Here is a 12,641-nt window from a genome sequence, read left to right as displayed (position 1 = left end):
ACCACTGAAAGAAAAAAAAAAAAACATAGAACCACAAGCCTTTACAAAAACACCAGAGGATTTATTTACATTGCAACATAAACATACAATGTACACAATATGCGGAGGACACTGCGGCCTTACACAAATGCTACGGAGATACAGGTATTGTATGCATCCCTTATGGAAGATTTTTCACGAGCGGCCTGTTGTAGAACTAAAACTGTGGCACCAAGAAACAAACAAAACAATGCTATTACCAGAAATCTATACAGCAAACCTTCTCTCTGTATGACTTAATTACATTTGTGTGGTTGCTCTTATTAGATTTTTTTGAAGCGTTTTTCACTTTACAATGCTGAGTATGGAGGAAAAAGCACATTTTAGATTTAGACACTGCAGAAAATGATGCTTAGATGGCAATATCTTTCCGTAAGCAGCCAACAATAACACACTTCCACACAGGCGCACATAAAAGGTAAGCAGACCTACAAAAGCCATCATTTTTTCCCCCCCAACTCTCTGGGTTTCAAGGAGGCTAGCAAAAGACTGACTGGGAAGAATTCTAGTTGCATATCGTATGTGGAACCAGATGAGTTGGCAAATAAAACTTTCAGCTGTAGCGGAGTTTTCATACCACTGTATTTCAGACTATTTCAGACCACTGCATGAACAGACAAACAGGAATCTCTGTTACATTTCTGAAGAATTCACTTACTTTGAGTTTTCATATATAAATGTGCACAGTACTATGTAAAGCAATGCAACCCCAGTTTATTGGTACACGCTAATAAGTGAAAAGGAATTGATGAAAACCAAAGGAAAGAGTTGTCAAAATAGGGCAAGGGACTAACTTATTTAAAGGAACATGTTGGAGGGACACTTTGCAGATGAAGTCTGATGCTTGTAGCTTATGAACAATGGAAGGACCCCCAATTTTAACACAGCAAAAAAAAAAAACTGCCACGAGTCAAATGGTGAAAATCTATGGAGCAGAAGCAGTTATGCACAGGTGCACACTTGCCTTGTGGCCTTCTCTCAAAAAAAAAAAAAAAAAGTTGCCCCTTTATGCACGATCCTTAATAAATGAGTGACTCCCCCAAAGGAGGCTGCAGTCTGATTATAATGGTTAGCATAGACCAACCAGAATAAGAGAGGGGCCGGACCAGGCAGGACACGCCCCTGACTCCGCCCCGCGAGCTGGGAGGGGCGGGGCACCTCACTCGCTGTCGCTGCCCTCGCTGGAGTCGGAGCCCTGCTCGCTGCCGCTGCCGCTGTGGCGCTCGCCCTCCGAGCGCTCACTGCTGCTGCGGCTCCTTCGGCCGCCGCCGCCGCCCTCCTCCTCCTCCTCTTCATCCTCCTCGTCCTCGCTGCCGCTGCCCTCCTCGCCGCTGCTGCGCTCGCCGCCGTTCTTGGCCTCGTCCTCGTCGCTGTCGTCATCGCTGCCGAAGATCTCCTCCTCGTCTCGCATCTCGCGGGCCTGCCGCTCGTCGCCGCTCTCGCTGCCGCTGCCGCTGGCCTTGCGCCGCCGCCGCTTGCCGGCCCCTTCCTCGCCGTCCTCGTCCTCCTCCTCATCCTCGTCGCCCCGCCGGCTGCCCTCCTCCTCCTCGTCGCGCTCCGACTCGCTGCCCGAGTTCTCGCTCTCGCTGCCCTTCTCCTTCTCGTCGCCTGGGGGAGGGGGAGGGGGAGGTGGGGAGGACAAGATGGAGACACCCGTCAGGCCAGCGGGCTCGAGGCGGGGCCCGTTTTGCGAATGTGAGAGGTGGGCGGGCTCCCGGGGAGGGGAGAGGGGGTACAAGGGCTTACCGGAGTCCTGGGTGTCCTTCTCCAGCTCCATGTCCTCCTCCTCGTCCTCGGGCTCGTGGTTCTCCAGCTGTGCCTTACGGGCTTCCTGTAAGTGAGAGCACATGCAGAGTTGAACAGTGAGCAACTGCTGCCAGGCAACCAACAACTGACAAGCACAACACACAGTGCCCCGAGTCCAGGAAACACAACACAGGGCCCTGAGCCCAGGACACGCAGCACAGGGCCCAGAGTCCACGACACGCAGCACAGGGCCCCGAGTCCAGGAAACACAACACAGGGCCCTGAGTCCAGGACACGCAGCACAGGGCCCCGAGTCCACGACACGCAGCACAGGGCCCCGAGTCCACGACACGCAGCACAGGGCCCCGAGTCCACGACACGCAGCACAGGGCCCTGAGCCCAGGACACGCAGCACAGGGCCCCGAGTCCACGACACGCAGCACAGAGAACAGGGAACATGTGAGGGGCTCACCTGGGCCTCCAGCTCCTTCTCGTTCATGTCGCGGTGCTTACACACCAGCACGGCGTTGGTGGTGGACTGTGCTCCGGCCTTTGCTCTCCTCTTGCTCAGACGCACTCTGAAGCACAGGACACGGCAGTCAGAACACGCGCGGTCATCGCGTCAGACCAGGACCGACACACTTTCACATCCCCATCGTAAGCGCACAAACTACACAGCGTAGGAATCGGTCCGTAGGGCTGCCCCTGTCTAAGAGGCCACACTGTAAATGCCCCTCAGTCTGGGAACTCGGTCAGTAACAGCGTGGCAATAATTGTTCTGACACACTGTGAAAGACCACCGAACACTTACAAGGACCGTTTCACCACAGAAGGGCAGTGTTTTGGTGCAGTTTCATCATTGTGCGCACTCACACCATGTGCTGACTGATTTTGCCAGTGGCCTCGCCCTGCTCACCTGGTCTCCAGCTCATTGTAGTACACCCCATCGCCGTCCCTGAAGATGAAGAAGTAGTTCTCCTCGTAGCCCTTGCTGGCCTTGTTCTTCACATTCCAGTTGTACTCCCTGGCGATCTTGTAGTCGTACCTGCCAGCACAGGAGACATCAGTTTCTGTTCTTTTCAACATTTTTCTGCCGCCCTTCAGGATTTCTTTGGGCATGCTTGCGTGTCGTAAGAAGTGCTGAAACTATTTTTTAAAAGTATAAAATATCACAATGGACAAGAACAAATGCTGCTGCATTAGCCTGTGGAAATGTGCAACAGTCTAATATAATTATATTAATATAAGCACTTACACTACATGACATATAGTAAATTCTTATTACACTCACACAATATTAAACAACATCATTCTTGCAGGGTTACGCTACCCTGCCCAGAAGTCGAGATACATAGTATGATACTTATTTTACAGTGAGTTTCAGTTGGGGATACTGTGTTATAATGTTTCAGCCTGGAGGTTGATTCTAACATTTCTGAGCTATGGTCTAACCCCAACATCTGAACTTCCAAGTGTTCCTAGTGTTTGTGCTTTTCCCCGCCTTTGCCCAGATGCATTGGTGACTGACAGGACAATAACCAATCAGATGCCTTTCGCTGAATACAAACACAGAGCGTAGCTGCCCACATCGATCAGCAAAACCTTTGCCAGGCAGCGGTGGTCAGCAAGGCGGGTTAGGATTAGGCCAATTAAAATGGATCCAACATTACTGCACAGAGGTGGCTGTGGACACTGCATAATGCAACACTGCTCAGTTAAAACATCTGACGACATCAGCCGCAAGCCTGCGTGCCGACACAACGGACAGGAAGCGTGAGGTTTCTTACACTTCCTCTGGCATGTAGTCCAGGTCCTCCTCGAAGTCTCGCTTGCGCTTCCTCATGGTTTCCTCGTTGGGCAGGAAGTAGGCCACAAACTGATTGCCCTCCTCATCCATCATGCCCCTAGGCGGAGAGTCATGAAGTTACCGATCAAAACAACACAACTGAAAATCAGCTGGACACATTTGAATGATCAGTAATGATGACTGTAACTTGTAACCTTACCGGTGTGTTGCAAATAACTGCCTTGTCTTAACTGGAACTCCGATCATTCACCCTGATTTGCATGATTACAGACACCCGTATCCAGTGTGACTTGGGTAATCATAATTCATGTTAAGTGCCGGCCTACGGCGCCAGTGCCTCTACCAGATTCAAACCTGCAACCTTTCACTCTAAAAGCTCAGCTCCCTGAAATCTACCACGTGTCCCCTTCCCTCACCTGATCATGGCCTGGGACATCATATCCACAGCAGCTGGGCCTGAGATGTCTTTAGGAGCCGGGTCTGAGTCGAAGATGACCTGAGCGCAAGGGTTGATCCACATCTGGGGGAGAGAGGTGCACACACTTGCCTTAATGGAAGAGTCTCCCAGCCTGAGCTGTAATCACTCATCGATGCAACAATCACTGTGTGTGTTGCAAAATTTAAAGAGCATTGACAACATGATTGAAGAATTTTTGCATGTTTGGAACCGCAGAATGTTGCAATTGCATTTCATTCCAGGAGTTCCCTACTGCTACCAGTAGGTGGCAGAAACGACCCTCAATTGATGCTAACTTTGAAACCAAAAAAACAATGGATGGTTTGCACATTTCAGGCTTTAACACAGAACAGCAATCCAGTGCTGTGCAGTACACATGAACAAGTGAAAAGCTTATATAATTGCATAGAGTAATGTTTCTTAACTTCCCGTGCTTTACCCATCTAGTATTAACTTTCATTTCAATTTATTTATTCATTGACATTTTGTACTCATTTTTGTAACAGAGATTATTAATGTATCTGTTACCTTTGGTGGAAAATACAACGACCAATTCAACAGATTTCAACCATAAAACTTTGACACAGAAAATGAGCAAAGTGCTACTCCTAAGTAGAGAATTTTTGTTTTACTTAAGGGATTTGCTTATTTGCACTGCTGCCATACTTTGTATGTTTTAGGTTTTCCATGCCTGATATAAATATCAAATATAACAATCAGAAATGATTGGTTAAGCTGTTGTTTGCTATTGTAAAAGGTCACTTGCCATTTCCCCCCTGTCTGCCAGTTGAAAACACTGAACGGCACTTTATTTACCCTAAGCACCTCACCTTAAAGTCAGGGAACACAGGCAGGATCTCCACTGGCGTGACTCTTGGTTTGCTGTAGTGCTGTGAGATCTGAGGAAAACAATAAAAAAAGCAGCAACAGTTTATTACCACACATCATGGGGATCAATAATTCTCTGCTTATCTGCCAGAAATTTGCTCTGTTCTATCTATAAGCGTTGAACAACATAACTAATAGTTAAATAGTAAGATACTGATTTAACAGGAACAGTGAATCTTACTTATGAAATGTATTTTCCTATGTCAGACTCAAACTAGCAAGCACAAATGTGCAAATGAAAGTGTGTTAAGGTGTTATTTCGCACACCGGTTTCTGAGCGTCCTCAAATGTCTTCTCAATGGCCGCGATCTGGCTGTCCCTGTCCTTGTAGATCTCCTCTTCTGTGAACTGCTGTTTGACAGACACGCCGATCCTGCAGAAGGTGCGGAAGAGACACGCATTGTGTTATGTCAGCTGTGCTATGTCATTCAACATGGAGACACCCTTAACTATGACTGTGAATAACTTACATTTGCCATTCAGTAATGTAGTTGGGTGTTTACTAAAGCCTCGTTCTCATATGTACATCAGTTACTGCACCCCAAGATCTGACCTACAAACATCTGGTGTCAGGCCCCTTTCCCCAAAACACTTCCGCACACCACCACCATGTGCACGCTGACCCTCTTTCCATCGTCTCTGGTATGTGGGGTGCCAGCAGTGTGGTGTAGTGGTGAGCAGCAGAGCTGGCGACCAAAAGGTTTCCGGTTCAATTCCCTGCTGGAACACTGCTGTTGTACCTTTAGGAAAGGTATGTAACCCACAACTGCCTCTGTAAATATCCAGCTGTATAAATGGATAAAACTGTCACCCATGTAGGTCACTCTGTATAAGAGCATCTGCTAAATGACAATAATGTAATGTAATGTAATGTAATGTGTGGAGCACACCCTTCCAATGTCTAATTTCACACTCACTTGACTTCCACTTTCTCATTGGAGACGCCATATCGGTTGAATTCGGTCGAGATGTACTCAGTCTTCCTCATCCAGGGGACGACCTTGGCGTGCTGCTGGGACCTACAATGGGATGAAAGGGTAAGGAAGCTCAGACAAAGCATTTATCACACCTCAGACAGATTTCTCTCGACTGATTTATATTTCCATGAATTTGAATTTTTGTCACTACGGGCCTGTTCCTACCGTTTGGAGCTGGATGGAGCCTGGATGTCCTCTTCCAGTAGCTTCTCGTCAGCAGAGTCCAAAAGAACTGAGGCAAAAAAATCACAAGCATGTGTGGTCAAAACAAATCACTTGTCAGATTATTCAAGCTAAAAACAGCCTCAGCAATTTACTCAACTATGTATTTTTCTGGAAAATATGGGCTGAGTCATGCCAAAACAAAAACTGGGGAAAAAAACTGAATCAATCTCATAAATGTCTGCATCCTTTGCAGCTTTACACACCTGAGGGATTTCTCAAAGGTAATCTAGGCTAAGACTGACAATTGTGGCTGGAAGCAATCCAAGTTCTGGTAACTTATCCACACTGAAGGCATAAAAAGTTACAGTGGAATTGCAAAAGATCTGCTGGTCTCTCATATTGATAAACTTAATTTATTTCACTACAACATCAATACGTCTGGTACACAGAAGGAGGCAGGTAGTTCTGCAATGTTGTTATCATTGTCTCTTCGCCTCCTTCTCATGCACAGCTGCGGACACTACCTGTTGCAGCTCAGCTCTGTCTCACAAGAAGACATTAGCCCTTGATGGACAATGCACAGATACATAAAACATAAAGAGTTTGGTTCCTGTTATGACTGTAGAGCCCTGCCGTTAATTCTGAGTCTTGGGGGGCCTTTTGTTCCAGCCACATACATCAAACCCAATTTACCTTGCCTTGACTGAACCATATCGGAAGCACCTAGAATGTTAGCGGCTTAAAGGACAGCCAGAAAACCCGTTTGATTCCGGCCCTCTATGACCAGAGCTGCGCAGCCCTGCTGTAGGGGATGCCTTACTGTTGGGATCTATGCGGTAGGTGTCGGGGTTGATGAGGTCTATGGTGACGCCCAGGTCAGGCTCGGTCAGCAGCTCGTGCTTGTGCTGCTTCTCCAGCGAGGTGGCCTTGTACTGCACAAACCTGCCGGGGGCAGAAACACATCGTCCACACTGAGCGCTCCTTTGGGAAACGGCGCGGTTGGATGTACAGGCACAAACGGTTTATGGATCAGCATTGCTGCAACCACAGGGCCTATTCCAAAGTCCCCTATAAAGCCCTCAAACGCTCATTGTAGGAGGCTGAAAAAACACAGCCGAAGCATTAAGGGCTGTTCCAGTCTGTAGTCACTGAGATGAGCTAGCTCAAATCAACCATGAAATAAGCCCCCATCAACAGGCTACCATTGCGTCCTGAGAGCATATAACCATCATCTCAGAAATCACCAGCCTACCAAGCAAGTAGTGGGAGTCTGGCTTCTTATTTAGGCCATGTGTTGACCTGCTACAGAAATAACGATGCAAGAAGGGGGCAAAAATGACGGGTTAATCCACTAAATGCTATGGCAGGTTGGTGCAGACGTACTTAACGAACATTTTTGTACATAGTCATAGTCTGGACTCATCAAAGTGTGCATCCTCAATAAGCTCTTTCAACTTTAAGGGTGGAGTCTGGAGTTGGCCCGCTATATTGATCTGTGTCTGGGGGCCGTCTGCATACTTTCCCTGTAAATAATTTCATATTATAAGAGGTTTTAAGAGCTACTTGTTAGGCAAACTACCGATGATTTTTCAAAACACACCATGGAGCCACTTTGTTATTACACCACTTGAATCAATTAAAAAAAAAAAAAAAACTTCAAACACCAGTTTTGCTGGGAGAGCCTAACCCTGTTTTTGAACATGAAATGGATAAACATATCTCTTAATCATATGGGCCTTTCAGTATTAGACCCGTGTACCTGGATATTGAAAACTGCTGTCTCAGCCAGTTTCGTCGTACAACAATGTGCAATCACAATAAAGGCATTCTATTCCATTTAAAGGTGTGATATCACTCCTGTTGCTGCAGTTGTTAACACAGTTGTGGGCACATGAATGGTGAGCCTACCTGTGCTGGTCAAAAGGGTAGGTGATGAACTTGGGGTCAAAAGGGATGTCCGGGAGCCCATTGCAGTATTTCACACGACAGACAACCCCAGATCTGAGAAATCATGCAGGAACATAAGGAAATGATTAGATCCATGGTCGTGTGTTCAGCGCTGAGGTCTTTATAACATCAAAAACATATACATATGACACATTCAGACCCCGTGTGAAACTACATGTTACATGCATCAGCAGTACTTTGATATTGTTTATTAATTTCTTTCTTTACATGGGACTGCACTTGTAAATCGGGTCACTGTAGTTAACAGGGCTTACCTTTCTGGGACAGTTCTGTGTGAGCTACTCCTGCAAAGAAAAAATAGACCAAGATTAATTCCTCCCCTCAACCAATCATTCAACCAATATTTGGAAACGTGCACTATCCACGCAATTACTATAATTAGTTCCCAAGACACAATAGAAGACTCACGAAAAGAATAATGCCACCGGCTTTCGTGTCAACACGTTGTAATACTGAAGCGGTTTGCTAAGTAACGTTGGCCAGTATTGCGATTAGAAAAACATTACCCCTTATATAACAAGATCTTTCAAATAATGACACTAGCAAGTTGGATAGCTACAACAGTTAGTTACCTAGGCGGCTACCACCGCAGAAGACTAGCGAATTAAGCTTGGTTAAACAAGACACATTCGTAAACTTGCAAGCTAGCTTGCGTTGGCTAAATTACCTGTGTCCGTCCTCTCGTTGAGCTTGGGTCTGGATAGTTGGCGCCATTATGGTGGGACCACAAAGCTGAACGGAGAATCAGAAATCCTCCCAAGAAAAAGACCGTATATACAAGATTGGCTGATAAATAAGATTACTTCACGATGCTCTTCTAGAGTCGGACCTCGCGTCTCCTCTGCTATCAAGACCCGTTTAGAGACGATTCATTCGTGTGGATCCTACCGAAACCGTGCTTTTCCGCTTTCGTCATTAAAGTTCCGAATTTATTCTGTAAGAGTCTACTTGAGAAGTTCCGGTAATGGTAATCTCAAATGTAATTGCGGATGAATACTCCTTTTCTACTCTGACGACTTCTCATTACGTTCGTTTCATAGATTATCTTTTACGGTATCGTTATATGGATAGCTACGGGGAATGCCTGAGTAAAAAATAAAAAAGAGTAACTATCGTAGGCTACTGTAAGCGATACATGTCCATAACATAAGGAAATGTACTGACATTAATTCTCTGTTAATTTTTGGTTGAATTGCTTTCTATTTCAAGTTCCTTATTTTTTAAAGGACACGTTTAAGGCGCCTTCTACTATAAATTTCTCATGGCGCACCAGATATTTACGGGTTAACAAAGAACTGTCTAACCCTAACCCTACTACACAAATTTATCCATAATATGCACGTGCTGGTAAATTATATACGGTACTCTATTATGCACACATTTTAAAGGATTCCAAATAACTTTCACCCACTGTCGAGTTACCCCGAGTACGAGAGGTCCACTAAAGAGTACGTCATAAAAACAACCCGTGTTACCCGGATGTTGATGTAGGCCCGGGCAGTCAGAGAGCACCTCGTCCCAAGATGGCATCGCAACAACAAATGAACCAGCCCGGTGCAGCTCAAGCCCAGGCTGGGATGCAGGCGGCCACGCTGCAGCAACAGCAGCAGCAGCAGCAACAACAACAGCAGCAGCAGCAGCTGAGTCAACAGCAAGATTTTGACCCTGTTCACCGATTCAAAATGCTCATACCGCAGCTGAAAGAAAGTCTCCAGGTACCTAGCTAACTAACGTTACAACTACGATGTCAATAAGAAGCTGCCTGGTGCGTAGCTTGGTAGCTAGCTAGGTAGGTCTAGTGTAGTTTACAGTCGCAAGACAGGATGCTAAAACGGGGAATTAGGCGTTTGATCACTGACCTAACTCCGTGTATGTCTAGCTAGCGAGCAAGATTATGTTTCGCAGCTGGCTGTTTTCCTACCACCCTGGTTTGGTGGTAGCCAGAATACCAACAATTTGTGGCTTGCCATCCCAGTGATTTTTCAGCTTCGTGGATCTCGCCGTTGAGACTTATTATGGAAGCCGACATGGATTCTGTAGGAAAGCCCTTAGCACGATCAGGACCGCCCAGAGCATGTTTTACAATATCAAAACAGACAGGCAGAGTCTGATACTCGTATTCAAAGTCTCAATCATCTGATACGGTCTGCTTAATTTTGCACCATGAGGTCACAGAAAGATGCAAGTCCCCGATGAAACGACATGATCCTCAGATTAAGAGTGATGTAGGCGCTCTCTTGGAAATAATTCTTATCTACAGTTTTATGTGTCGTTCACACATGCAAGCACACACAATTGTTGAAAACAAGTTTAGTCATGTGTGTTATATGATGGGACACCGATATCCCGTTCACTTTTGTAATGCGTATCGCACTATCACAATTTCAAATGGTGACGTCCATTTTATATTTACTTTCAGAACGTCATGAAGATTGCCTCGTTGAATTTAGGACATAATACAGCGATTGACAATGGCGTGTAAGTATGCCACATTTACCAGGTTTGGCCTGTACTATTATAACCAACAGGAGTAGTGTAGTTTTGTTTAATTTAATATTTTCCTCTGTCTTGTTGTAGCAAAAGCAGTGATGCTGCTGTGCAGAGATTTGACAAGAGTCTGGAAGAGTTTTATGCACTGTGTGACCAGCTCGAACTCTGTCTGGTAAGTTGCATTTATGTGCCCATGTTAAACTGCGTTTGGAGTTTGCGTCACTCGTCTGCGGGCACTGACATTAGGGGAGCAGATCCTTTAAACAACATTGCACAGTTTCATGGTAGAAATATACAGTACATGAGCTTTCCCTAATGGAAGATCTGTTTCAGTTTAATGGTAAGCAAAAGACTTCAGCACAGTCCAGAAAATGAAGTATTACATTCCTAAAACTGTTTAATCTGAAGTCAAATATAAATAATAAGATAATAGTATGGCAGATGAAATTGAAGCAGCCCATTGTTTCATTTACATATCACATTTTTTTTCATTCAGCCCACAGTCTTATCCTGAGTGATTTACAAAGTCAAAGTGCAAAAGCTCTTCTGATAAAGTCACAGAAACATGCAGAGCACAACCGAGCACATCTGAACAGCATTGCAGTGCTGTGATAACTAGTGCTATCATAAATACATAAACCACAGTAAACTCTAAAGTAGCACAACATACTCTTACAGTAATACAAGGACTAGACAGGTAAGTGAATGTTATGACTGAGTATGGGAGGCAAGGTGTAGTCTGAAGCGTCCACTGTCTCCTGACTGCTTTGGGAGTGACTGCTGACTGCTTTGGGACTGACTGCTCTGTCCTCCTGTGCATAGCTGCTGCAGTACCTATGGTCAGTTCACTGTCACTGATGTACCACCGTTCTCTTTTCCTCGCAGCGGCTGGCATACGAATGTCTCTCTCAGAGCATCGACAGCGCAAAGCACTCTCCGAACCTGGTCCCCACGGCCACCAAGCCAGACACGGTGCAGACCGAGAGCCTGTCATACTCGCAGTACCTCAGCATGATTAAATCCCAGATCTCCTGCGCCAAGGACATCCACAACGCGCTCCTCGAGTGCTCCAAGAAGATTGCCGGCAAGGGCCAGCCGCAGGGCATCCTGTGAAAGCCAAGGACAATACGCCCCCCCCCCCCCCCCCCCCCCGACACACACACACACACACACACACACTTGTTTCCTTTGTATTTTTCTACTTTTTCTTTTCAGACAATAAACATATGCATTCAAACAAATGCAACACAGCAGCTCTCACTGAAATTTTGTTCTGACTCATCTCACAGCCATGGGGGCTTTGGAAGCATTTTATTTTGAATGAGCTCAATGAATCAGCTGTTTGAGATGGGTACCTTCCAGGAGTCTAAGACTTTATGAGAAGGCTCACCCATTTGATGAAGTGATATCACCAACATTGCGTGTCACTTCAGGTTAACACCATGTGTACACTAGTTACACAGGATTAGATGGGGCTAAGTGAGTTGGGGGGGGGGGGGGTAATAAGCTGCAGGTTATTTTAGCAACAACTCTGTCGTGGTATCTTACAATTAGATTACTCAGTTTTTTAAAACAGTTGAAAACTGCACTGTTCAGGGACACTGACTTCTTTAGTGTACAGCTTATTAAGTGCTTTTTTGCCATATAGTGAAAACACAAAGGCACTACCATTTTGTAGAGCCAGTTACCAACTCTTTAAGTGAGTGAAGGATCATTTTGTCACTGAAATTTAATGAAAAAGGAGGTGATGTAAACGTCATTTTATCTTCACTATAAACACTATGAACCTGACTGTTGGATTGAGATCCTTTCATGTCATAACTCAGAAGCATATGTCATTGCCCTGTATGAAGAACTTGAGAGAGATTAGAAAATGAGTCGCACTGCAAAATACACCAGTTCAAGATCAGGTTTTACAATACCAGTTTTGTGTGCGCAAAGTGTTGTGACATTCTGAAACACTATTCATTTAAAACCAATGTAGCAACAAAATGTTAGAGACCCGTATTATATGTTTATGTCTTATACACATCTGATCTCAGTTATGCTCCTGTGCAATAGGGTTGTGAGCCTATCAGTCTGGCTCAGATTGTTACACTATCCT

General features: G+C 45.5%; 2 protein-coding genes across 2 annotated transcripts; one reads left to right on the top strand and one right to left on the bottom strand.

Moving 5' to 3' along the window:
* Window positions 1-56: 56 nt before the first annotated feature.
* Window positions 57-8,947, bottom strand: paf1 (PAF1 homolog, Paf1/RNA polymerase II complex component). The gene is made up of 14 exons (XM_036537193.1): window positions 8,715-8,947; window positions 8,302-8,331; window positions 7,988-8,080; window positions 6,900-7,021; window positions 6,080-6,146; window positions 5,855-5,956; window positions 5,205-5,310; window positions 4,880-4,948; window positions 4,009-4,112; window positions 3,573-3,689; window positions 2,702-2,830; window positions 2,258-2,363; window positions 1,786-1,870; window positions 57-1,647 (listed from the first exon to the last, which is right to left on the bottom strand). Exons 1-14 carry the CDS (start codon window positions 8,759-8,761, stop codon window positions 1,199-1,201), a joined length of 1,626 nt encoding a protein of 541 aa, XP_036393086.1. The 5' UTR covers window positions 8,762-8,947; the 3' UTR covers window positions 57-1,198.
* Window positions 8,948-9,490: 543 nt separating this feature from the next.
* Window positions 9,491-11,670, top strand: med29 (mediator complex subunit 29). Its single transcript, XM_036537506.1, has 4 exons — window positions 9,491-9,762; window positions 10,467-10,525; window positions 10,625-10,709; window positions 11,423-11,670. The coding sequence occupies exons 1-4, from the start codon at window positions 9,571-9,573 to the stop codon at window positions 11,648-11,650; spliced, it is 564 nt and encodes a 187-aa protein (XP_036393399.1). The 5' UTR covers window positions 9,491-9,570; the 3' UTR covers window positions 11,651-11,670.
* The last annotated feature ends 971 nt before the right edge of the window (window positions 11,671-12,641 follow it).

This window comes from Megalops cyprinoides, chromosome 9, assembly GCF_013368585.1.
Source record: "Megalops cyprinoides isolate fMegCyp1 chromosome 9, fMegCyp1.pri, whole genome shotgun sequence".
Lineage (NCBI taxonomy): Eukaryota > Metazoa > Chordata > Actinopteri > Elopiformes > Megalopidae > Megalops > Megalops cyprinoides.
Note: the sequence above shows the minus strand (reverse complement) of the source record. Positions and strands in the feature narration are given on the sequence as shown.